Below are 26,043 nucleotides of genomic sequence, written 5' to 3' on the forward strand. Positions count from 1 at the left end.
CTTTCCTTTAAAAAAGTTTTTTATTTTTTTAATACGGTTTTTTCCTTGGAACTTACTTAAAATCAAGTGGTAGCTTCATCATATGTAATGAAAAGGTTATGAAATTTGTTTCCTCTGTAATGGTTAACCTTAACAGCAAAAAGAAAAAAACATGGTTCCTTGACTTTACACTATCAGCTACAATCTAGCTTCAGGCAAAGGAAGATAAAAAACGAACTTCCTCACAGTTTCCGAAAATTTCTGACTTTTTTCAGAAAATAGTACTTGAGCCCACTAAAACCTCTGACCATGCCCCCCCCCCTAAAATGAAATCCTGTATCAGCCCCTGATCAAGTGGAGGGGTAATAATTTATGAATTAAGGGAAAAATAAAACCTTTAAAATAATCCTGTTTCTAACCCAGAAGGATGTACTATTTTTTTCTTCCAAAACTAATCCTAAAATGAGGTTGTGTCATATGGGTCAATATAATTACATTTTTAAAGGTGCAAGCTGATTGCCTAAGCAAATTCTGTTTACATTTTTCTCCTTGTTTAGGCTTAAAAAATCCTTGTTTTTATTTGATGTTAATAGTGTCACTGATTTAAGCAGTAAAATATGAAAAGCATTTATGATTTTAACAGCATTGATAATACTTGTTAACATTCTGCAATGAACAAGCACTGGTATTTTTGCTACCTTTGGAATGATAAGTTATATTTTTGTTGTGTGTATTGTTAAAGAAAAAAAAACTTTGACGTGAATCTTTTTCATAAATTTTTCCCTGAGAAATCAGTGTGCATCTTAAAGGCCAAAAATAACAGTGTGGTGAAAATGGAAGTTTTTAAAAAAGGCTCAATCTGTACCGTGAATAAATCTTTGATGTGAGTTAGTTAAACTAATAAAATTGCATATGCATGGATGTTTCATTGAAAATAAAATTCTTACCTTGTTTAAGTTTCAACTTTTAATCTCTTTAAAAAAATAATTAAAAAGATATAAAATGCATCTTTTAACACATATAGTTGTAATGCATAATAATCAGTTTTTTCTTTTTTAGATACAGTTGCTTCAGGTTAAACAAGATCGTTACCAAGAACTTATTGAGGATAGAGACAGAAGAGTTGAAGCTCTGGCAGAAAAAGTTCGACTACGTAACCAAGCTTATACTAAAGCTGAGGAACAATTTAACATGGAACTGAATGCTCAGACAAAGTTGATTGAACTTCATAAAGTAAAAATAATGAATGAGTTTCTTATATTTAAAAAATGTATTGCTCTTTTTTATTTCTAGTTTATTCAATTTAAATTTTTTTATTTATATTTTAGCATTGTTGAAGAGCTGAGGAGAATATCTTTAGTGACTTTTTTTTTATAGAAATCTAGATTTCTGATCCAATAAATGTCATGCTCCTTTATTTTTTTCTCCTAGCCCTTCATATAAAGCTACAGTAGAACCCTCATTAATCCAGACCAATAGGGGCTCCAGGTCGTCCTAACTAATGAAAGTACAAATTAAGCAAAATAACCTGTAAATTGAGGCAAGGTGCATAAACTACTGTACACAGTCAACATTGTATTTTGAATTCAAAAGAATGAAGAGAAAATTACAAAAATACAAAATACAGCCTACAAGAATACATTATTGCACTCAGTCTTCTTTTTTTTTTACAGTATGTAAATATAAATGGCTGTAAAAATAAGGCAAAGTCCAGTTTGATAGGGTCCAGATTGATGAGGTTTTACTGTATTTGAACATTACCTTCTGTCATTACCTTTCTTACTCATAATAAGGTACTTTTAATATTATTGTGCAATTTTGTTCTTTTTATGCTTATATTAATCAAACCATTGTTCAAAATATGTAATTAGTTCAAAAATGTAATTGATTCTTATGAAGTGCGTGTATTATAGTTCATTCTCATTAAACTAAATCTGCATGTGTTAGCTAATTTATTCTTTCCATATTTAACTTTTATTTCAGAAAGCCAGTGAAGACAATCAGCAGCGTGTTCAAGAGTTGATGAGAGCATTTGAAGAAACACAAAAGTTATTAAAAGAATCAAATGAAGCCTATGAAGAAATGGAAAAACAGGGTCAGAAAATGGAAATTTCTTATAAAAATCAACTGAATGAAAAACAAGCAATAATAGATAAACTGAAGGATGATCTCAAGAAAGCCAAGGATGCTGCTCAAAGTAATCTATCCAATTGGTTTATGTCATATATGAATGAACAGGCTGTCCTTAGATTTTAGTACTTCCTAATACCTAAGTTGTTTAAAAAGTTTCTAAAACTGAAATGACACTGTAGGAAATGTTTACCCCATCATGTCTTCTTTAAAGATGAAATTGTAAATAACTATTTTACACACTGACAACCCCCTATACTGTTTCTAATCAGTTGTTCTATTTTTTGCCCTATCTATTAAAAAAATATTACTTAATTAGATTGTATTGATCTTTGAAAATTGCACTTTTAGTTTTTGAATTATTCAAGTATAAAATTAAATATCATATTCTTGTTGATATGTATTTGATGTTATACTTAATTTGAATTTTTTAAAAAATATTTCGTTATTATTGACTTTGTTTTGGCAGTTTAATGTAACATAGTTATAAATTAATAATTACAGATACACTGCCAAATTTATTCAATTCTTCCACAAGAACATTTTTCTGAGATTATTAATGTATGCACATTTATTAAATATACAAAAGAGAGAGAGAGAGAGAGAAGAAAGAACTTATGTTTCAAGACATCAATGTTACAAAACATAAATTTTATACCATCAATGTTTTAATTTCAAATGTGGATGATTTAAAACATCTTGCAATTGATATCAGACCTGTAATGCAAGGTCATTAAATGATATTTTATTTTTTTTTTCATTAAAGTAGTTCTATTTTTAAAAATCATTTAAAATGTATGTATGTTTTAATATTGAGCATTTTAAATGATGTAATTTTTAGTTTTGAATCAAGATACGGTTGAGAAAATATTTCCCATTGCTGCCGCAACTAGTAAAGTTCTTCATTCTGGTATGACTTTAACTGAGCTGTATGTGGAATATATTAAGGCACAAGAAGAATTGCAGCAACAGCGGAGCGAAAATGCTTCTCTTGCACAAGAATTGAAAAATATCGTTTCAGTGAGTTTTCTTGTTTATGAATTCTGTTTTCTTAATTTACATTTCAAATCCAAACATGATTTATTTATTTTTAACCTAAACATGAACTTGATTTAGGGAAAAAAAGGGTGGTTTTTAGTAAAAAAAAGGCAAATAATTTTTCAATTTTGTCCGAAATTAACATGTAATTCAAAAACAAATATTAAATTTATATGCTACATGCTTTGAAAGCAGTAGGGCTGTTCTTGTTTTTTGGAATCCCTCCCCCTTTCCTCACATTTCCTAGCAAAATGTTGAAATTTTATTGCATAAAAATTTGACTGTGAGGTAGGTTTTTTAGTTTCTGTGGTAAAAATGTATTGTTTATGAGCATTCATTAAGTGTTTTTCTGACAACTTTTTTTTGTACACTGTTGTACATATTTAGGTATTTATCGAAAAGGTTTTTAATTTTTAATGTTAAAAAAAAGTCATTTTCAGTTATTTTATTCAAATTTTCAAATTTAAAGTCATTTTATTTTGTTTATTCTATTTTACTTTGTTATTACTTATTTTATTTTTCAGTGTACTTTTTTACATTTTATAATTGTAAAATCAAATTGTAACAAAGAATTAATTGTTTTTAGGAGATTGAAGAGAAAACTCCTATTATCAATCAACGCATGCAAGAATATGAAAGATCAAAAGATACAATATCTTGCCTTAAAAATCAGTTGGCTTCTGCACTTACAGTAAGTTGAATAATTAGATACAAAATACTAAAATCTAGTACATTGTTTATTCATTGAAAAGCTTGTTTGAACTTGCCCTGACTTTGTATTTACTATGCTTTTGCATTATTACATTAAGATACTGCTTAAACTGATAATCACTTCACTCTGAGGTGTGGAGCATTTTATTGTCATTTACAACGTTTTCCATTTTTGTATTTAGGATTACGAGAAACTGCTTGAAGAACGGAATGATGCAAAAAGGATTAGTAATTCATTTGAAAGGGAGAATTCAAGATTGAAGTCACAAGTGTTGGACTTAAACAGACAAGTAATAATTAATTGTTTTTTTTTTTCGGTAAAAATTCCGTGGTAAATCCCTAAGCATTGCTAAATGATGTGCTGAAAAATTGTTCAAAATGAACAATGATTTGATCAGCTGCTGTTTATACATGCAATATACCAATGGCCCGGTTATCATATCCAGAAACCGGAATTTCTTCCTTGGAGGATACCATTAGAAGGATGAAATTGCCGTCAGTGGATTTGATGACTGGGCTGTCGGTATATTACATGTAGTTCCGTCTTAGCTGTAGTGATTTACTGCTTAGTTACTTTCTATTTTTTTGTATATTTATAAAAAAAATTTATTATGTTTGCATTGCTTTTTCTTTAGATGTTTTCTTATGTAACCTGCACCAAAACTTGATTAAAGTGTCATTAGTAGCAATTAATAGCTTAAGTTTTTAGCTATTTTCTAAATTTTTAATGTTTAAAAGCATTTGGTTGGTTATTTATTGTTTTTGTAGGTTCAAGTTTTGTTAAAAGAAGTGGAAGAAGCTAGAGGGGGTAGCATATCTCATAATAAACAAGATGAAGAAGTAAGTTCAACTAATGATATGACTGCAGATCAAGTCATTTCGCGACATTTGGTTACTTTTAGGTGAGTTTTTTTATAGCAATTTGTTTAAAAAAATAAGTTTTTTTCTTAGTATGTATGTATGTATATATATATATATATATATATTCCCTGACTTTAGAAGGGTGGATCCAGCTTCTGGTTTTAAAAGGGGATTATCAGAAGGGGGGCAATGGGCAACTTTAAGGTTCAAATAGAGGGTCTAAGGCCACTTTTTCGACATATGTCCTCCAAATATTGTTTTATGCTATATTTTGATCACTAAGGGAGGGGGGGGGGGGCAGTCATAATCCCCATGATTTCTTTTTTGGTTCCTCACTTGTGGCTTTATTAAATGTTTAGAATCTTTGTCTTTCTGGAAAGAACAACAACATTTCTGTTAGAATTTTTGATAAAAACAAGAGCAGGAGACTTATTTGTTGAAATTTTTCATGAAGTAAGCAGTTATAATCAGATATCAAGTAAAAAGTTATAATTCTAAAAGTATTTAATTGAAATATGTTATAATATAGAGAAGTTGTAGACTTTTTTGACTCTTATTGCTGATATTTCTGAGGAAAGAGCCCAACCGCCCTAGAGATTGATATAAAAACTAGCACTAAGACTTGTTAATGTTTCAAATATACACTGTTGGGGAGGGACCCTACAGATTTTGTTGCCGGGTTCAAAATTTATAGATCTGGGGCTGCTTATTACTTGGTACTGTGAGGTAAAATAGTGCAGAACACTTTTATGTAGAGTCCTACTTTTGAGGGAGATTCGACTGGTTTAAATATTTCTTATTTGATTCTAAAGGGGATGAATAAATATTTCTCTTCAAGTTTAACCTAACTTTGGAAGATAGGAATTGTAATCAGATTAACTATTTCACCTTCATGTATGTATTTGCTTCTTTATTGTTATTAGTTATCTTTGTATATATTCTCTGTGTGTATATATATGCAAATTTTATTTCTTTTTGCAGAGATATTGAAGAAATTCAAACAAAAAATCAACAGCTTCTTACTGTTATTCGTGAGTTGAGTGAGCAACATGAAGAGTTAGAAAAAAAAGTTTCTACTGAAATGTATGTGTGTGTAAAATTGTTTAAGGAGTTTTCTATTTTAATTATGCATATTTAAGCACAGTTGCTTGCCAAAAAAAAAGTTTTAGTTCATAATTTGAATTATTAGCAGTAGAATCAACATGTTATGCAGGGTAGCTTTTCCCAGGGACGACTTTTGCTTAGTAATTATTCCTCCAAGTTATGAAAAATTAACACATTGACGAATAATTAGTTCCCTCATTGGTATTATTTTGTGACTTTTTTATTTTCCTGAATAGTCCAAATTTGTAAATATAAATGGATTAATAATTTATGAAACTAATTCTTAAAATTTAAATTTATGAATCAATCAGAGTTAATAAAACTCAGTAAACTATAATAGTAATATTAATTTTTAAATAGAAGAAAAGAGGGAATCCCATATTGTGCACAGTTTTTAACATTTTAAAGAAATACATATTCATATTAAAAACTCCGCTGTAATTTAAAAACCAAAAAATCAGCTTTTTATACTTGTAAAATTTTGTTGACAAAGACAGTTGCTGTAACCCCAGCCCAATATTTTATTTCAAAAAGATTTAATGTTACTTTAGAATCATTTCCAAAGTTTAATGAAGTCAAAGAATCACCTTTTCGTAAATAAAACTGTAAAAGTAATTTTTAGTTAAGCTGTTTTCAGGTGGTTTCATTTTAAAATAGCATTAGAAGCATTTTAAAGCATCCTGTTTAGTATTGCTATATGTTTCCTTTTTTTTTCCCTTCTTCTCCTTCCAGAACATCTAAGTTTGAAAAAGAAATTAAAACACTATCAATGCAGTTGGAAGAAATGGTTAAAAGTCGAGCAAAGCAATCTGAAATGCTTGAGACAATTGTTCGCCAAAGAGATATGTACAGAGTACTTCTAACCAATCAAGGATTTTCTGAGGTTCATATGAATATTTATTATTTCTTTGAAAAGTGTTTATCACATGTTGGGCTGTGGAGTTGGAAGGAAAATGGCCGACTCCGACTCCTGGATTTTGAAACATCCTACTCCAGTTTTATCTTTTAACTTATCATATTACTCCGCATTATCCGGCATATAGCAAAATTCTGTGGTCACCAGATTTTCAATAACGTTTGCCTGGTCCATTCCAGCATGCCAGAAAAATCGAGGTTAGGAAAAATAATAATACTATAAAAAATATATATTTTGTAATAAATAAATATTTTGTAAAAATATTTACTAACAATGTCATTTGTTATTTTAACAAGAAAAATATTGTTTAATAACAAATAATTTTATAAAAATTAGATTAAAACTAAGTAAGCAAGCATTTAAGCAGAAAGTTACCATCCCTAAACCAGTGCTAAAGAATTTACCATCATTCAATAAATAAAAATTAAACTTACTTCTCTAAAATGAACCCAAAATAATTTATTTAAAAAAACTATGAATAAATCACATTAACAATGATTGCTTCTGAATTGTTTACTTTATTTTCATATAATTAAATCCATAATTATTGACCTACCATAAATAAAAGTAACCTTCTGCCAAGAAAAGAAAATGTGTATTGCACATATTATGTGCAATACACATTTTCTTTTTTTTTTGACAGAAGGTTACTTTTGGGATTTTTATTAATTTTTTTCCTGACAGTGGTTTGCTTTCTGATTGGAACTGAATGGGGAAATTTACTTTTGTTTTGTTGTAAAATAAATTTCGAATTATCTGGCATGCCGGAAAATTCTAATTTCCCGGCATGCTGGTCAATTTTACTTGTTTCCGGTATGCCGTATAATGTGGGGTAATACAGTATTTTACTTTTGAATTTTCCCCCTTCATGGGGGGGGGGGGGCGCTGGGACCTCTAAACAGAGTTTGAAATATGAATTCCATTTCATGCAATTTTCTGGTTGTGGTTCATTGTTAGCTTAAGATGTATACAACATTAGAAATTGAATTTGAAAATCAAATTTTCCAATATTTAAGATTTTAAAAGTGAAATTTCTTAAAAATGCCTATAAAAAAAAGTTAAAAGGATTAATATGCTCCCCTTAAATGTTTAGTTAATAGATGTTAATCAAATCGCGTCCTTTCAATTTTTGAAAGCTGTAACTTGAGAGAAAAAAAGCTTTTTTGCAAAGTCAAAAAACCTTTCTTTAGAGGGATCCACCCCATGTGACACCTATAAGGTGGGTGACACCCCGAGTTAATTTCAGTGTTTATAAAAAATATAAATACTATAATTCTAAAAAAATTTCCCAATAAATCTTAAGTTTTGTCTATAAAATTTAAACGTAAGTAGGGCACTATATTGAAGAGAAAGGCCGGGTACATGTACCTCTGGAGCAGATTGTACACAAAATGCAGTAGGATACAGTTTTGTCTGAATAACTTTTACCATACCTATATTTCATGTTCTCTCAATTTTAATTTAACCTCAATATCAGATTTTAAGATTAACTGCAATTATTGAGTGTTGTAACCAAGAAATCTAATACTTATTATATCTTATAGATATAGCCTTAAGATTTAAAAACAGATATATTTTATGGTATCTTTTGGAATCATCGCTTTCGCGTCAACACTTAATTGAATTTACCGAACACCCTTAGAATTTTCTTTCCGAGCTACGGGTCCCGACTTGCTCAAGGGATACATTCATTTTACTATTTTATAACTGAAAAACTATATTACTATTTTTTTTTGAAAGTAATTACTGTAAATGTTAGGCAACAAAACCGTTTTCAGACAGTTACTATTAGTTAAAGAAAGTTAAAAAAAAAAAAAAAGCAAAATAGCGGGTTGGCAAAGTTCGTAATTTTTGAGGAATGGTCCACGGAGGTCTGAAGTTTGGGAACCTCTGGTATAGAGTATATAAGGTTAACTAATTTTCAGTTTTTAAATCATTGACGTGATTAAATTTTAAAAATAAGAAGCGTGACAATTTTCCCTCCATCCTCCCCATGCAGACAAATTGATTTAAAATGCATGGTTAACTCTTCCAGGCATAATGACTTCATTTGTTATCTTGTATTTTATTTTGTGTTTTTGCACTTAAATGTTGAATTTATGATGGAACTCTATATTTGATCAAAATGAATCAGGGCTATGGAGTTAGTCCGACTGATTTTGTGGTAAAAGTCGGAGTCATGAGTAAAGAGATTTAAAATTTTGAGACTCGGAGTCGGCCATTCTCCCTCAGAGTACACAATGCTGTAAGGGTTGCAGAGTCGGGTATCGAACTGATATTGGGGTGAAGGAGTTCAGTTGGAGTCTGAGCTGGAACCATTTTCCCTGATTCCTCAGCCCTGTTTGATATTACTTAATTTCTTAAAAGATTTTTTAAGAAATTAGGTTCTTATATAGCCAAAGGAAATTTTTCAGATGTTAAGAGATTTTTATGAATGTGATGTTGGCTTGTAATTTGTGGTTTTCATCTCACTGCACAAAAAGGAAATTTAACTTCTATATGTACATTTGTTTGGATTAAAGGTTTCTCATTTGATTAATTATTATTATTTTTTTTTTGTTTTGAATTTCAGTCTCTTTTAGGACAACCTGGAGGTTCACTCTCTTTTTCAGAAAAGAGTCCAGGCAAATATTCTCCTGGCGATCCACGCATTATGGAATCCAAAATGGCTCTGAATCAATTGCAAGTTGAATTTGATAATTACAAAAAGGAAAAGAATGAGAATGAAAGGTACGTAAGCATTCAGTGAATAAATTTATTTAAGCAAATTCAATGTGATGTTACTTTTATTGTTAGTTTAACCCAAAACAAATGCCTACATCATTTGTAAATTTAAAAATATTTCTAGATTGCTGAATGAACAACTGGACCAAATGCGAAACGATGTTTCAGAGTTAAGAATTCAAAATGCTAAATATATCTCACAAGTAAGTTTTAAAATGTCACTTCGTGAAATATTTTTTTTTCTTTACCTATGCTCTTATTTTCTGCGTATTTTTTCTTGGCATATTCTCCTTTTTTCTCTCTGTTAAAAAGAAATTTTTTAAAAATATATGGCGCCTTATAACGTATAAGAAACACTAAAAAAACTGATTGAAAGTTTTTGTTAGAACCTAGTAACATACCTGCCAACTCTACTGGATTTTCTGGGAGACTCCCGGATTTTTGACATTTCTCCCGGTCTCCCGATTTTTATTGAAAATCTCCCGGTTTTTATTAATCTCTAAAAAAAATCCTTCCATTTAGGGATTTTCTTGAAAATGAAAACACCAAACCCCTTTAAAATAAATTTTTACATCATTTTAGCGCTTTTACTCCATGGTTTGAAAGTTTCCCACTCAATTTCAAACTTTAGCACATTAGAATCTGGCAACATCAGTTCTTGTTTATATTTGCGATCTCGCTTCGCGCACTCATCGCTAAGCCTATGTTGCTTAATTACAACATTTCTTCCTGTACACAAAACGACCGCTATTATCGGGCACTTTGCGGCCGAAAAAAGTAGATTAAATCTTGTTGAAGACCTGAAAAAAACCTGTCTATGATTGAATTTTTACAGATAATTGAAATTCTTTTTTTCCCTAAATAACTTTTCATTGAAAAAGTATTACTTTAACTTTTATTCTTCCATTTAATAATTTCATTAATTAAACTCTGTATATGACTCAAGGAACTTGCATATGATTGTACTTTAAGAGATGGTATAACTTTGATATACCCCCCCCCCCAAAAAAAAAAATTACGCGCAAAATCTGGCACTCCCTACGGACTTTTTAGGGTTGCTGTTTCTTATTTTTGTGTTGCCCATTTAGGTTTTTTCAGCTTTTAGGTTTTTGCTGTTGCCAAATTTAGTATTTTCTTGTATTTTGTACCATAAGTGAGAAAAAAAGCGGCCAAATTTCCGATTTGGGGGGAGTATATCAAAGTAGTTCCTAAGAGATAATAAAAAATCCCCATTTTCCCCTCAATAACATGGAAAAAAGCGATATTGCGCTACATTGAAAAAATCTACTGGATTTTTTTCTTTGGATGTTGGCAGGTATGTAGTAATGAAATTAAAGTAGGTGCTAGCCCACATATTAAACTTGGTATGGTTGTTGAAGCTTCTTCTTTGCTTAGAAACTGATTGGAATCTTATTAACGAAGCCTTACGTGTAGTCAACTTATTTCTTTTAAATATATTTTAGTAGTGGTATTGCGGCATTTACTTTTTAAATAAATGGAATCCCATCACCCATCATTTTCAGTATGCTACCCATCTAATATTATTTTCTACAAATTCTTATTTTGATGCACTTGTATTTATTTAAATTTCAGTTAATTTTCAACCATCCCGGTATTATTTCGCATTCAAGCAGATGAAATTTTTCTTATCGAAATATAATACAACTACACTTGCAGAATCGGGTGCTTTCCAGGCATCAAAGAAGACTTCATGCTGGGTTGTCCATCCAACCTAAGGACCACCACACCATCCTCCATGCTATAGGGCAAGTTCCCTGAGACAGTTCAAAATGAAGCCAAGCCCCTCTTATTTGTACCTCCCTAAAAATTTTAATGCCACAGCTCCCTCCCCTCTTGTGGGCATGCCTGCCTTAGGGGACTGCCACAAAGTCACAATGTAAACTTTTAATGCTGTGTCCTTCCCTAATGAAGAATTTTTTAGGCCTGAGTCCTTATCTTAATGGGTCTTTCAAGGGTTTGGTCCTTAACTTTAAAGGGCTTTTAAAGTTTCTCTCCAGGCTTATCCTGATGACGGTTTTATGTATTATACCTTTTTAATCTTATTAGCCATTTAAGGATTGTGTACTAGGGTGGGTCAAAAAAAATTTTTTTTTCTAATCAATTTCTAATAGCGCGGAAAACTTGCACATTGGCATTCTAGTAATGGGTAAAATAATTAAAAAATTCATTAATAAAATTTGAAATCGAGCAAGAGCCCTCAAGTTGAGAAAAAATAGAAAAAACGGCAATTTTTAAAAACGTGTATTTTTTCTAAAAAATAATTTACTTCATTCCTAATAGTATAGAAAATACTCTTTGAAGTTATCAAAATGTATAGAAAAAACTTGGTGGCACTTTGTCGATCGTTTGAATTCGCTCAGAAAGCTTTAAAATACCATATTTAAAGTAAAAGTTCATATTATTTCAAAAATTCTTAAGCTGACATGAAGCTATAAAAATATACTATTAAAAATCCCTTTTGATGTTTTAAATACCCGTCTCTTATGATGAAATGACCGAAGACTCACACGTGCAGGCTAGTCATTTAAAATGTTTCAGGGGGGGTCAAAGTGTGCAAATTAAATGGAAATTTCAACGGAAAACAGCAAAACTCACGCCCACCCAAATGTAAATACTATTATTTCTCAAAGCCGTGGTGTGCGGTGTTGTGGGGTGGGGGGGGGGCAATGAAGCAATCCCTGAACCCCTAAATGACGGGTCCAATCACGTGGCGGTGGTAGCAAGTCGAGTCCCACTCACCACCCTACCCAATCAACCAACCAATTTGGATGTCATTCACTATGCTGAAGTTCTTTGAATTCCGACTTCGTATCAAATGTTCTTGATCTAATTGCTATTTACTATGAAAACCTTCTCGGTTTTCACGCTTGCGACATTTTCTTTCATCCTCTGTCACAAGTTTTGCTCACCTCTCTACCGATTGAGTGTGACATCAAATATTCAAGTTATGGCAGGGCTTTGACTTTCAATAAATAGTAAACATCCGTTTTAATGCTTTACTTATTTCTTCATTATGTTGAAATGACTCAGAACTCACCACGTGGATTTTGCAGCAAGTCGAGTTTTCCCCTCCCACACACACACTAACACCCTACCAAATCAATTTATGTGATTTTTCTGTTTAAGTTATGAAAAATTTGACTTAGTATGAAATTTTTCATCAAAGATCTTCATCTGAATGCTGTCTATTTAATGAAAACATCTGAGTTTTCATGCCCGCAAACTTGTACACCAGTCAAGTTTTATACATCTCTCTACTGACTGAGTATGGCACCGAAATTTCACATTTCCGTTGAAATTTCGATACCCTGGGCACAGAAATTTGAACAAGTGATCCTTAACTAGCTGTTAAGAATCCCAGACTCCTCAGTTAGTCCCAACGGTTAACTGGGTTTTAGGACTTTAATGTTTCTCAAATTAGTCCAACAACCGTAATGCAGATATTAGAAAAATTATAGTAAAGACCTATGCTCCTGTTTGGTTTGATATTAAGATGCATTACACCGTGAAAAACGGTCCGAAACTTATACTAAAGGTCATTCAAACAACAAGACATTTACCGAATAGCATTAAAAGAAATTCTTGATCCCATCATTCATAGAAACTCGTTCTTTTGTCATCCAGAGAATAAAATGTGGCGATGATATTGAACCACACAGCACATTCGAGAATTAGGCTGCAGGAGAATACTGAAATCATGAAATGAGCCGCCAGGATTCTTCAAGCTTTAATTAATTTTCAAGCAGCAGATTATCTTGAACTTATTTATCGGCTCAAGTATAAGCTGATATCACTACCATTGTTGCCAAAGATGGCAACAGAAGACTTTGAACTTTATTGAAAGTCAAAGCCTTGCCATAGCTTGAATATTTGATACCACACTCAAACGGTAGAGAGATGTGTGAAACTTGTGACAGAGGCTGCAAAAAGCTGTTGCAAGCATGAAAACCCAGAAGGTTTTCATAGTAAATAACAATCGAATCAAGAACATTTGTTTTGAAGTCAGAATTTAAAGAACTTCAGCTTAACAAATCACATCCAAATTGGTTGGTTGATTGGGTAGGGTGGTGAGCTGGACTCGACTTGCTGCCACCGCTACCTGATTAGGCCCGTCATTTTGGGGTTCAGGGCGTGGTTTGTTGCCCGCCCCTCACCACGGCTTTTAGAAATAAATTTACATTTGAGTGGGCGTGAGTTTTGCTGTTTTCCGCTGAAACTTCCATTGAATTTGCACCCCTTGACTCCCCCCCCCCCCCTGGAAAAATTTGAAATGTTGGACCTACACCGTGGTGAGCCCTGAGTCATTTCAGCATAAGAGAAATGTATTAAAACGGATGTTTAATAGTATATTTTTATAGCTTTATGTCAGCTGAAGAATTTTTGAAATAAATAGACTTTTACTTTAAAAATATTCTTTTCAGGCTTTCTGCGCAAATTCAAATGATCGACAAAGTGCCCCCAAGTTTTTTCTATACATTTTGGTAACTACAAAGTGTTTTCTATACTATTAGAAATGAAGTAAATTATTTTTTCAAAAAAATGTCTTTAAAAATTGCCAATTTTTCCTTTTTTTTTCCCAACTTGAGGGCTTTTGCGCAATTTAAATTTTTTTAAATAAATTTTTTAATTATTTTTCCTGTTACTAGGATGCCAATGCGCAAGTTTTTCGTGCTATTGGAAATTGATTAGGAAAAAAAATTGTTTTTCGACCAACCCTGCTGTGTACAAACACCATTAAAGAGAATGAATGAATGAGTAAATGAAAGTTAATGAATCAACAAAAGTAGATGAATGGGTGAATGAACTGATGAATGAGTGAATTAATGAATAAATAAAGGAATAATTATTTGAATGAATTAATAAATGTGTAAATGAGCAAGTGATCAATAAAAATTCAACAAATAAATAACTAAGAATGAATAAATGAATTGGCAGAAAATGATGAAAACTTCCTAAATCTATCACGCACACACATAAATTTTAACTTCTGGTTTACCATTTTTTTTATTAACTTTTTTTTTTGAAATTTGTAAAATGTTTTTTCTGACCTAATCTTTTAACGTAATACATAGTATGTCCAATAAATATGCAAACTTAAGCCTAAAAAATTTATTTTGCAAAATTTGGTCCACATTGATTTTGTACCCTTCAAAGTACTCTCTATTCGTTGCTATACACTTGTCCCATCTTCTTTTCCAAAAAAAAGAGCATGTCTTTAAAGCACCTTTCGAAGTCCTCTGCAGTTAGGCTCGCTAGTTGTTTTCTGGTCTCACACAAAGTACGCAAACTGATTCGTTGCTGTGTGATTTCATCAATTTCCATTTTCGACGAGCAGAAATAGCAAAGACAACATAAACTAACATAACTTGAAACATATGCGCAGTCAGGCAACTATCATTGACAGGTTGCAGGACTATAGTCTGCGTCATGACCGCTAGATTGAATGAGTTTGCGTATTTAGTGGACAGACTATGTATTCAATGGTGTTCCCACAGGGTATACTCTATGTACGCGTATACTCTCAAACACTTTTTAGACAAATAGCGTATACCCTCAAGCTTCATAAATTTTCATATTATGACATACTATGTATGTGATCACATACACAAATTGTGTGTAATGGATTACTGGGAGTATACCCTCAGAAAAATTGATGGGAACATCACTGTATGTGTTTACGAGTTTTTCAAATGAGGGTCAAATTTTAAGTCGAAGCCATGTCTTATTGACTGATTCAAATATGAATCTCAGGGATCAAAGTCGTCCTATATTTCCTATAAATCCTATATTTTTCAAAAAAAGGTCAAAAACCATCCTATATTTCCTATAAATCCTATATTTCCATTAAAAATCCTATTTTTTTGGTACCCCAGAGGAATTTTACACCTTATGCATAACGAGTTATGTCACTTTTCATTGAAAGTTATGCCCTGCGTCATCAAAAAAGAAGCTCTTAAAGGGAAAACTGGTGAAAATTTACTTGAGTTAGATCTAATAAAAGATTTAAAATTTCATGTTGATAAAACGTTGCCCTGATTGCCCCAAATGTACCACGAAAACATTTTTTCAAGTTAAAAAATATTGAAGTGTCCTGCACCAAGGTCGCCCATATGGGAGGGGGGGGGGGGCAAGAGGGGTCTCAAGCCTCCCCGCCTTTGAAATTAGAGCTTCCTTGCTTTTAGTACTTTTTTCTTTGCAAAAATGTAAAAACATTTCTTCTCCAGCAATTAATGAATAATTTATTAAAAATGTCAAACTTTAAATAACTCTAAATCTGTACTGAAATTGATTTCTATGGAGAAAATATCTGAGCCCCCCCCCCCCACTTAAAATTTTGCATATGGGCGCCCTTGTCCTGCACTTAGCCTAAAACTTATAACTTTCTTCAAGAAACTTTTTTTTCTATATATTTTTTAAAAAACATAAAGTAAGATTTTAGAAATTGTAAAGCTGAAAAATATAAATAATAAAGTAGGTAATTAGCATTATAAGTAGGAGTTTTTGCTCTCATGCAATATTTAATTCTCTCACATAGTACACTAAAATATGTTTTTTTTTTTTTTTTCATGTTTCAGTTAAATTTTTCATTTTAAATACATTATTTTTTTTAATTATTCATTTGCAAATGTTGATTTAAACAAGTGTTCGCTAATAATTTTTGTAATTGATTTTTTATATAAATTTATAACTTTTTAAAAAAGATGGAAAAATTGAATTTTTTGAAAAAAAGGGCTTTTGCTGTATACTTTAATATTTTAAAATTTGAATAAATGTTTTTGTTACACATAGGGCTGTAGGGGCAACATTTTACCAGCATAAAATTTCGAATTTCAAAAAAAAAAAAAAAAAATTCTGGATTCAGCTTAGTACATAAGTGATGGTTCACAATTTCAGACGCAAGTCGGCACGGTTGGCGTTGTTGAAATTATGTGATTTTTTTTAGTTTTGACATAAAAGGAAAAATATGAGGATGTGCCACTTAACAAAACAATTTTCCTTTTTTTTTTTTGATACACCCTAATGTACATCAATGACGAAGGTCTTCCTAAGAATATAGCAGATAACCTCGTCAATAAGTATTGGAATGACATCTTTAACCTGAAGGATGAAAATCTGCACTACCCTTATTTGACCAAATTTGTTAAGGCTGTCCTGACTTTCTCTTATGGCCAAACTTCCAAGGAGAGAGGCTTAAACAAAGAATTTTGACTAGTCACTAGTAGTGACAAACCAAACATGAATTTAGACGCAATTGTTGCTCTCCGAGTGATAAGACGTAAAACTCCCCGTGGAAAATATTAATGTGAATTTAAAAAATGATCCAGCTGTGCAAAGCAGCACACTTGAAATATAAGGAACAGAAAGAAAAAAAACTGAAAGAAATAAGAAGGAAAATTATAAAACCTAAATTGAGTGATGTAACAAAAAAAATCTTCTTGAGATAAACTGAGAGGTTTATCTCAAGGTTGAGATAGAACTAGAGGTTGTAACGAAAGCATTAATTCAGCTCAGGCAATGATAGATGAGGGGAATTGGAAATTAAAAATTAAGACTTGACATTGAGGCGGGGCAAGCTGTAACAGACACTGGTAATAAAAAATTTAAAAGCTTCTCAGAGTCAGCAGTTCTATATAATTTGTTGCTAAACTATTTTGATTTTTAATTGAAATAAATTGTTATTTCCCATAATATTATCATCGTTTTTACTTATTTATTTTTTGCGTATGAGAAATTTAAATTTTTATAGTACAGGAAAGAATCAATAAGGTATGTCTAACAATTTTTGTATACATTTTTTCATCAATGGCACTGAAAGGTAACTTCTTTATGATGTGTATGCAAAATTTAATCTTTTTTTGGTGTCCTATAAATCCTATATTTTTTCAAAATGTGTCCTATATTTTTTCAAAAAATGTCCTATATGTTGTCAGTTGGTCACTTTGATCCCTGGAATCTGAATTTACTCAGTTTTTGTTAAAATTTATCAATTTAAACATTAAAAATCTTTTTGATGTTTAAGAAAATGAGTACTTAAATATTTGGCTTTGATATGTGTATTGTATATAAAATTCGTAAATAAAATAGTTTTCATACTGCTTAATTATTCTGATAAAGTGCCCTTTCTAAGAGAAGCATTCTGCCTCTTTTTTGGCATGAGGGATTGCTGATGCTGGGGGGGGGGGAGTACTTTGCTTTCTCAGCTGGCTTTTGAACATTGGAAAGAAATGCAAAGTACAGGAATGTTTTTTTTTCTGCATTATATTTATTGCCAATGTTTCCTTTTTTTATCCTTTTTTTTTGTGAACTAGTGATAGCTATAAATACATGTGTAAAATAATTACGAGTGTGCGTGAAAATAATATATTATGCAATCTAATTTTAGTGTGAATATTCAGAAGAAAGATTGAAGATCTTGCAGTCAAATCTAGACACTTACAAGAAGGAGTATATGTCATTTAAAGAAAAAAATGTGCAACTTAGTTCTAGCATTGTTCAACATCAACAGACTATAAATACTGTTACTCAGGTAAGAGAGTATTTGGGAACTGACTTGGATAAGTTAGCATCATATTTATTACTTTTGAGTTATTGGGTCATATTAATTAACTTTTGGAAAAGTAAAATTATTTTGGGGGGATTCGAAATGTCACTAAATTTTTCTGCCCAGTTTTGGTATTGTAAGATTGAACTAGTAAGTATCGGAAGTAGATTTGTTGCCACAAAGCACAACTGCTGTGAAATAATCTGTCAAATAAATACCTTTTAGGCTGAAACTCAAAATTTTATTAAGTGAAGATGACTATTTTTTGGAGGGATAGTAGTGTAATGCTATTTCAACCCGTTTTGTCATTTTTATAAATAAACACTTTGTCGCAACAGTGTTCAGCATGGATTGTGGTTCCAACAAGCTTCTACCTCAAGATTAATGATACTTGTTTTTAGTTAAATATGCTGAATATCAGCTTTTGAGCTTTAAAAGATAAAGGTTTATTTTGGTCTTGCTAATGGTTAGCTTAACCCTTATTCATAAAAAGTGGGCAGTGTTCCACTGCACTTGATGAAGCACATCCATCACTTGCCTGTGCCAAAACAACTTTTAATATCCTTTGCAAATTTTTTTTTCTTTATTTACTTTTACTAAAAACTTTTACATTTACTTTCTGGGCCATTTATATCAATAGCTTACCACCTCTGAAATTGTGTGGTCACAAAATGAATAGTATGGTTAAAACCTTTATCTATGCTTCAATTACCCTTTATGTATATGCTTGTATAGATGTGTAAGAATATTTATTTCCCTTTTCGTATGCTGTTTCTTTCTTCTTATCAGAAATTTTGACATTTTAGTCAAAGTATTAAGTTTCAACTTATCAAAGAGTTATGTTTTTTTCAGCTTGAGTCATTTTGTCTTCAATGATGCAAAGCTTTTAAAAAGTGTTGTTAAATCAGTTTTTAAGAATAATTTTTATTCTTTCTTTTTTGTTTTACTTTTAAGGATTTAATGGTTGCCCAAGAAAAACTTGCGAAGTCCGAAGTTACAATTGAGAATTTAAAAGCAGAAAGAGACTTATTGAAGAATGTTGAATCTCGTTTGCTGCAAGAAAAAGAATCAATTGCACGAGAACAGCAACATCAAACCAAGTTAATGGCAAATCTTCAAGCTGTTCAGGTATGAATTTTTTAAAAAATATATAATATATATTATATATAAAAATATATAAATAACTGCACAATTATCCTAGTTTGGCCTGAAACTGGTTGGTTTGAAATTGAAAATGTTATTCATTACTATTCAACTGTAATGAATTTTGTCGTTTTCTTAATTGTACTATGCATGAAAGAAATTTTTTTTTTTTTGATCTAATGTTCTATCGGTCATTATTTGTTAGTTCTGTTCTTATAGAACTACATCGAAATAAACAAGAAACTGATTTATGTTTTTTAATTTTGTGTTTCATTATGTATCTTATGTGTCATTTTGAGCGATTCTATGGTATGTGAGGTAGAAAATATAATTGGGAGAATAAAATGTTAGGTGCCTAGGTGCTGTTTTCCTAGAACTTGGGTAAAATAAATAAGGTTGAAGAAATGAAAGAGCTGTTTAATAAAGAGGATTTGGTTTCTTTTGGGGTGGGGAGGAATGTCACACTCAAAATGAAGAGTTAGTTAAGGAATGGGAAATTCCTGTTGGAGCAGGCTATCATTTTTTCGACTGATGATCAAGTGATTAGTTTGCTTCCCAGCTGCATTCTTCAACATGACTCCCTGTAAAATGGTTTTCTGTATCCGCCCCTGAGTTACAGTGACATATATATATGCGTATAAAAATTCATATGCATTTTTAACATATAAGATATACATAATTTTACTGATCAAAATAAAATTTTAGAGCTGTGAAAATGTATGATTATTTTTTCTCCTCAGAACAATTTAGAACGTATAGAATCGGAATCCAAGCGCAATCTTCAGTATCAAGTTGAAAAGTATGAAAAAGAGAACTTGATTTTGCAAGCTAAGTTGGACAATGCATATGAAGAATTGCGATCTGCAGTTCAAGTTTGGGAGGTATGTTATTTTCAATTTATTTGATTTTTTTAAAAAAACTTATGTTTGATTCTAAACTACGGTCAGTATTTCACTGTTTTTCAGATATAGTTAAATGTTGGTCTAATATGTATAATAGCTATATTAATGTTAATCCATCATTTGAATGTATATTCAGTTGAGGCTTTATTTTGTGAGCTTCTAATTTACAAACACTCTTTTACCAATGGCTTACAAACCCCCAAAATCTCTTTTCATTGAAACAATGCTGTTCAATTTCATGCACTCTCAATTTTTTGAGGATTTTCCGTGGTCTCAAACAGTGTAAAATTGAGTCAATTGTACGTAAATGATGAATGAAAATGTATTGCACAAATGGCTGCCAGTAGGTCCCCTTTTCTCTAGAAAGTTTCTATAACCTAGTCTCTGAAATTCTCATTTCTTGAGTTTCTTTTTTCGCTTTGGTGTTTTCTAAAACTGGATGCTTTGTGTGACTTAGTGCTACCAATGCACAGAGATAATAACAGAGAGGTTGCTTTTTGCGCAGCTCAATCTGCTGTAATAGTTTATATTGTGTGTAGTTTTAAATATTCATTTTATTTATACTTTTGCATACTTTAAGTTTAATGTTAAAAAGATTTGTTACATGTTTCATTTTTCTTTCAGAAACAAAATAAGGAGCTACAATCCAAATTAGATACTGAACATGAAAGAAATCAAAAATTACATGGAGATTTAGTTGATGTATATGCTCAAGTACATGGTCTTAATCAAGAAGTAATTTTTTGAAAATATTTTTATGTCAATTTAGTATTATTGTTTTCATGTATCATATGGTATATTCATTTATTCGTAAATGGTATACTCATGGTACAGAGTTCTACTAATCTAAGTTGTTGTAAATTGTGGACCTACCCCTCTTGCTATGGTGTACAATTTGTCACTTGTCTGTTCTTAAAATTTAATGAATAATCTTATTTAAAATACATTTTTTTTTCCAAATCTGTATGCTTACACTTGTTAGTTCTAAAATATTTAATCTCCATTTTTTAGTCTGAAACTTAATGTTTATATTGATTTTACTGTGTTTTCCACACAATCCAAGTTTTCAGCAGTCCAAGTTGGTGTCAGTCCCGATCAACTGTAATTATCAGAACTCAACTGTATACTCAAAGCTAATACTGGTGACAACATGTTTTTTTCCTCCTCTTTTTTAAGACTTGTTTCATTTCTGTAAAAGTTAAAGTTGTAAAGATTAAATTGAATATTATTACAGATTTGATTGATTCAAAATTTACAAAAAAAAAAAAAAAAAAAAAACTAATTTTTTGTCATGATTGAACAATATGTTTTTAACAGTGAAAATTATTAATGAACATTTTTAATGCAAAATATCTTTTCTTGAAAGTATACTTTCATTATGTAATAATTAAATAAAATGTGAATATGTTTTGTAAAACATCCGAACCCTTGAATAAATATATTTATTTATTTATAGCTATTATCAACTAAAGCTCAACTTGCATCAACCCCAGAAAAACGACCTCCTACGGATACTAGTAAGTTTATCTCAAATTTTTATTTTTCTATAAAAAATTTTAGTATTTATCTTTTAATGCATTTTCCCCCTTTCGATTAGTAAGTTGTTAAAAATAACTGAAGAAAAAGAAAAACAATAAATATTTCTATGTATGATTATTGATGCTTAATTTTCTGAAAAAAAAAGTTTTAAGTTTTTTTTAAATACGTTTCTTTTTTTAATAGCTATAAATATGTGTCATTTAGGACATTTTAAAACATAATTTTTTCCTACAGTCGAACCTCGTTAATTTGAACACGCTTAAAACAAATTATGGCTAAATTGCATTTGCAATCCATGTCCTATGGTATTTACACATACTGCTACTTATTGTTTTTCTGATAAGACATGGTTAAGAAAAATTTTAAAGGCCCCTTTTCTTAGTTAGTTTTAATAAAGTTTGACAGTACCATTGAAGCATTGTTTCCCCATGAGTTTTTGATGGTATTAAGGTAAAATTAAATTTGTTATTTTTTTAAAAATTTTCTTTGGAGAGGGGAGGGTTTTTTTTTTTTGGTAACTCATTGGGGGAAAGAGGGAGACCCGTATTTGATTTAACAACAGATGACTTTGCTTATTATTCTTGTGACATTATTTTTAAAAGATACTAATTTTTAATTAATTTATTTTTAAAAATTTATATCCAGCAATTGCAAAAACTCCACAGAAGTCTCCAGGAGCAAATGTTCAAGCGTCCTCTGAAATAAAACATTTGAAAGAACAATTGTCTGAAGCACAACTAAAACTTAAAGGTAAGGCATTTTGAATATTGTGTTGCTTTTTTTTTTAAATCAATTATATATTTAGTTAAATGGTTTAGTGGTTTATGTAAGACTAATTCCAAATGATAAGTGAAACTAATTTGAAAAACAATTTAAAGTAATATTAGTATGTAAATTTTCTTTTTGATTAAACGCTTATTTTTAGTAATCATAAACTTTCACTCAAAATAACATAATGTAACTTATTTTCATTCCTATTATTTTTGTTAAATGTCTGAGTACAAAATTTTGATTTGCTTACATAAATCTAATCATTACTGCTAAAACTTGTTTTTGTCATTAGGTAAACATACTTTGTCTGATATTCCATTGTTATTTATAATTTTAACATTTATTATTTCTTTTTGTAAGGCTTACAAGAAAAGCTTGATTTGACTTCAAAAAGTGCGGATCAGTACTCCAATATGTGTCGAGAGTTAGAACTACGTCTAAAAGAGCAAGATGAGGTAATTTTGCACTTCCATGTTAAAGACAAAAAAAAAACTCTACCCCTCTATTGTCTCTTTCCTCCCTAAATAGTCTTCTGGAAAATAAGAGAGAATATGAAGAAGGAAACCCATACTTGCCAACTTTACTGTTTTTAAGGGGAGACTCTCGTTTTTTGCTTCCATCTCCCGATTTCCCGTCTTTTACGATTTTTTCCGCGTTTTTACACTTTTTTCAGTCAGTCATTAAAAAGTTTCACTTTCTTGTCAATAGATGGCGCCCTTTTCTTGTCTACCAGTGACAGGGAATAAGAATTTTTCCAATTAATAACTCATTTTGTTAAAATTAATTTTTTGGAAGCTTACCACTTTGCATGTTCAACGAAACACGTGCTTTGCCAGAAATTGCAACAGATTTCAACCCTTTTGCATCTTCAAATACTAGAAAAACACTCAAGAATGATATTCTCAACAGAAAAGAGAGAAAACACTCAACTTTAAGTGTCAATGATGCAGTTTCCACCATCTCAAGAGTCTAAACTTTCGTTTTTACAAGAAAAAAAAATTTAATTATTTGATTTTTCACAAAAAACGGACCCTGTGAAAAATCCTGGACAGACCCCTGATCACTCTACAAAGTTTTGGACTTCTTCTTTTGCATATATTGTTATATTACTGTAGCTTGTGCATATGAATGTCCAGAAATTTGTTGTCACTCCTCAATGTGTGCAGTCCCACCAACTTTTATTAAAGTGTATAATCTCAAAAAAGTTCCGTCTTTGTGCTTTTATCTTTTTTGTTTTTTAATCATAATTTGTTATGTTTGCTTTTTTTTCCCCTCAGATTAATAAGCAGTTGAAAGAAACAATGGATTCATCATTGCAATCTAGTAATAAAGGTAATTTTACAGTACTTTTCTGTAATTCTTATAATTCATCAAATACTTTCAAAGAAGGTGGGTTCCATCTCAAAAATTCTATTGAAAGCTACTATTCTTATTCTGTTCTTGGCAAAAATGTTGCCTTTTAAAAACAACTAGTTAAATACAATTAGTTTTTGTTTCAAATTTTATATTGATCATTTGTTTGTATGTGCAGTATAATGTGGGACTTATATGTTTATATCACTTAATTATATACATCAAATATGTTGATTGCAAGGGTTATCTTGATTAAACGCATGGCAGTCCATTTGGCTTAATTGTTTATACTTAACTATAGAATGGGGTTGCTGTTAACGCTGCATAATTTCAGTATATCGTGACAAAAATTAACACTCTCACAATCTCCTTTAAAACATCTTGACATTGCTAATTTTTATTCAAAACAAGTAATTAAACAAAACGCACCATAAAAACATAAAATAAAAAAAGCAGATATAACAAAAACAGTCTGCAGAAAAATAATGGAAAAATTTTTGATTTTAGAATCAAATTGAGAACTGCGGTTCTCAAAAAAAGTTACCTGGATCTTTTCATGCAAGAAGAAATATATATATATATATATATATATATATTATATAACAGTCAAACTTCGTTATCACGACTACAACTGGATTTCACGACACTCCGGATGTCATGTCACTTTTTTCAAAGTCCCAAACTTATGCCATTTAATTTTAATGTTAAGTGGCTCCAGATTTTATGACAGTTTTTTTAGTGCAACTCTGCATGCACCTACAAAATGTTGACATAACTGTTTTTTTTTTTAAATTATGAGTGTTTACTGAATTATTTTTCATCAAATCCTCAATTCTGAATTGCATTAGATTTTTTTTTTATTTATTACTATTCAGCTCAAACTGCATTGGAAAAGAGTCTTGAAGAGATGGAAAAAACTAATCGAGAATTGATTGAAGAAAACATGAAACTTACGCAGAATTCAGGCTCCCAGGTACATTGATAAATCAATTTTATAGGCATGCATTTTAAATTTGCCCTTATTGAATGTATTTTATTACGATGTGCGTAATTTGGCTGGCTATATTGTAAGTACAAATTATTGCTAATGATTATTTTATTTGCAAAAGTAATGGTGAATTTAAGAGCAGTGTTAAGTATTTGACTTTCGTGATTTAAAAGCCTGATGAACCATTTAAAATACTACATTGTGTTATCAACACTTACTTACTTCTTTAATATCTAACTTGTTTCACATTTGTAAGCACAATAATAATGAAAAGTTTTGAGGGGAAGACTTGTTCAATGTTGTAGCTTTGATTACTGCTTTATGGAAAATTTCTTGTGCTTCAGATTTCAATCCATTAGTTTTTTTATGATAACTTTCGTTCTCTACTTTTTGATAATTTTTACTCAAAGGAACTCGTTCTTTATAATTTTACCCTTCAGATTCTTTCTTTTTTAAGCAATGTATTTTTATTTCCTTATGGAAAAGTAAGTTTTATATTTAACTTTTTTCAAACAGTCCTCTAAACTTCAGATGAGAATAGCAGAATTGGAAAGAACTGTTGAAGATTATAAAAATCAAGCTGAAATTGCAAAGAAAAATGCTGATCAAACTAGAACAGATTGCCAAAGCCAAATAAAAATATTGCATGAGGTAAAGTTTACGACTCAATATTTTACCTTTGAAAATAAACTAGCAATTTTTTTTTGTAAGTACCTTTCTTATAATTTGTCATTGTATTTCTGAGGTGTCCTTGTTTTGTTATTGTTATAAAGGTGCAAGAGAAATATGAAAGAGAATTGATCCTCCATGCACAGGATGTTAAAGCTATCTCAGAGTTAAAGGAAGAAGTGAGTAGATTTCTTTAAAGAAGGGAAAAGTATTTTATATAAGAAGTCATTGTTTCTTGAAAGTTCTAAAACTGAAATTAAAATAAGTAATCTTTTATAATGATATAAGGTTTAAATAATTTTAACAAGGTTGCTATATACTATATGTCACCATATGTAACTCCATTTTAATAACTTTAATTAGGTTCTAATCAAAGAGCAATTAATAGCTATAAAATTACAGGAGTGTCAAAAAATTGCCTTTTAAAACTTTTTTTCTTTTAATAGAGATATTTGTTATTGTAAATTCATTAACTAAGCTATCACTTTTCAATCTGGTGTTTTCTGCTTTTTTAAGTAAAGATTTGTCCACTATTTGTTTTATTTATTTACTAGTTGCATTGCGTGGCTTTGGACGCATGTTCAAGATTCAGATTTAAATTAGAGAGAAAAAATACTGTAAAATTTACCGTTAAAATAATCATTCTTGAAGA

The 26,043-nt window shown here is 30.5% G+C and overlaps 1 protein-coding gene across 1 annotated transcript in view; it reads left to right on the forward strand.

Annotated features, from left to right (window-relative positions):
- Positions 1-26,043, forward strand: part of LOC129227242 (nucleoprotein TPR-like) — a 128,765-nt gene that overhangs the window by 20,450 nt on the left and 82,272 nt on the right. Inside the window, exons 7-27 of the mRNA XM_054861755.1 lie at positions 1,039-1,212; positions 1,963-2,176; positions 2,951-3,129; positions 3,734-3,838; positions 4,041-4,148; positions 4,627-4,760; positions 5,701-5,802; positions 6,556-6,706; positions 9,312-9,469; positions 9,588-9,666; positions 17,868-18,011; positions 18,981-19,154; positions 19,910-20,050; positions 20,696-20,806; positions 21,528-21,588; positions 22,256-22,360; positions 22,742-22,836; positions 23,659-23,713; positions 24,610-24,707; positions 25,239-25,373; positions 25,496-25,570. Coding sequence (XP_054717730.1) covers positions 1,039-1,212; positions 1,963-2,176; positions 2,951-3,129; positions 3,734-3,838; positions 4,041-4,148; positions 4,627-4,760; positions 5,701-5,802; positions 6,556-6,706; positions 9,312-9,469; positions 9,588-9,666; positions 17,868-18,011; positions 18,981-19,154; positions 19,910-20,050; positions 20,696-20,806; positions 21,528-21,588; positions 22,256-22,360; positions 22,742-22,836; positions 23,659-23,713; positions 24,610-24,707; positions 25,239-25,373; positions 25,496-25,570 — 2,598 coding nt within the window. The remainder of the gene's footprint in view (positions 1-1,038; positions 1,213-1,962; positions 2,177-2,950; positions 3,130-3,733; positions 3,839-4,040; positions 4,149-4,626; positions 4,761-5,700; positions 5,803-6,555; positions 6,707-9,311; positions 9,470-9,587; positions 9,667-17,867; positions 18,012-18,980; positions 19,155-19,909; positions 20,051-20,695; positions 20,807-21,527; positions 21,589-22,255; positions 22,361-22,741; positions 22,837-23,658; positions 23,714-24,609; positions 24,708-25,238; positions 25,374-25,495; positions 25,571-26,043) is intronic.

Source organism: Uloborus diversus, chromosome 8 (assembly GCF_026930045.1).
Source record: "Uloborus diversus isolate 005 chromosome 8, Udiv.v.3.1, whole genome shotgun sequence".
NCBI classification, from domain to species: domain Eukaryota; kingdom Metazoa; phylum Arthropoda; class Arachnida; order Araneae; family Uloboridae; genus Uloborus; species Uloborus diversus.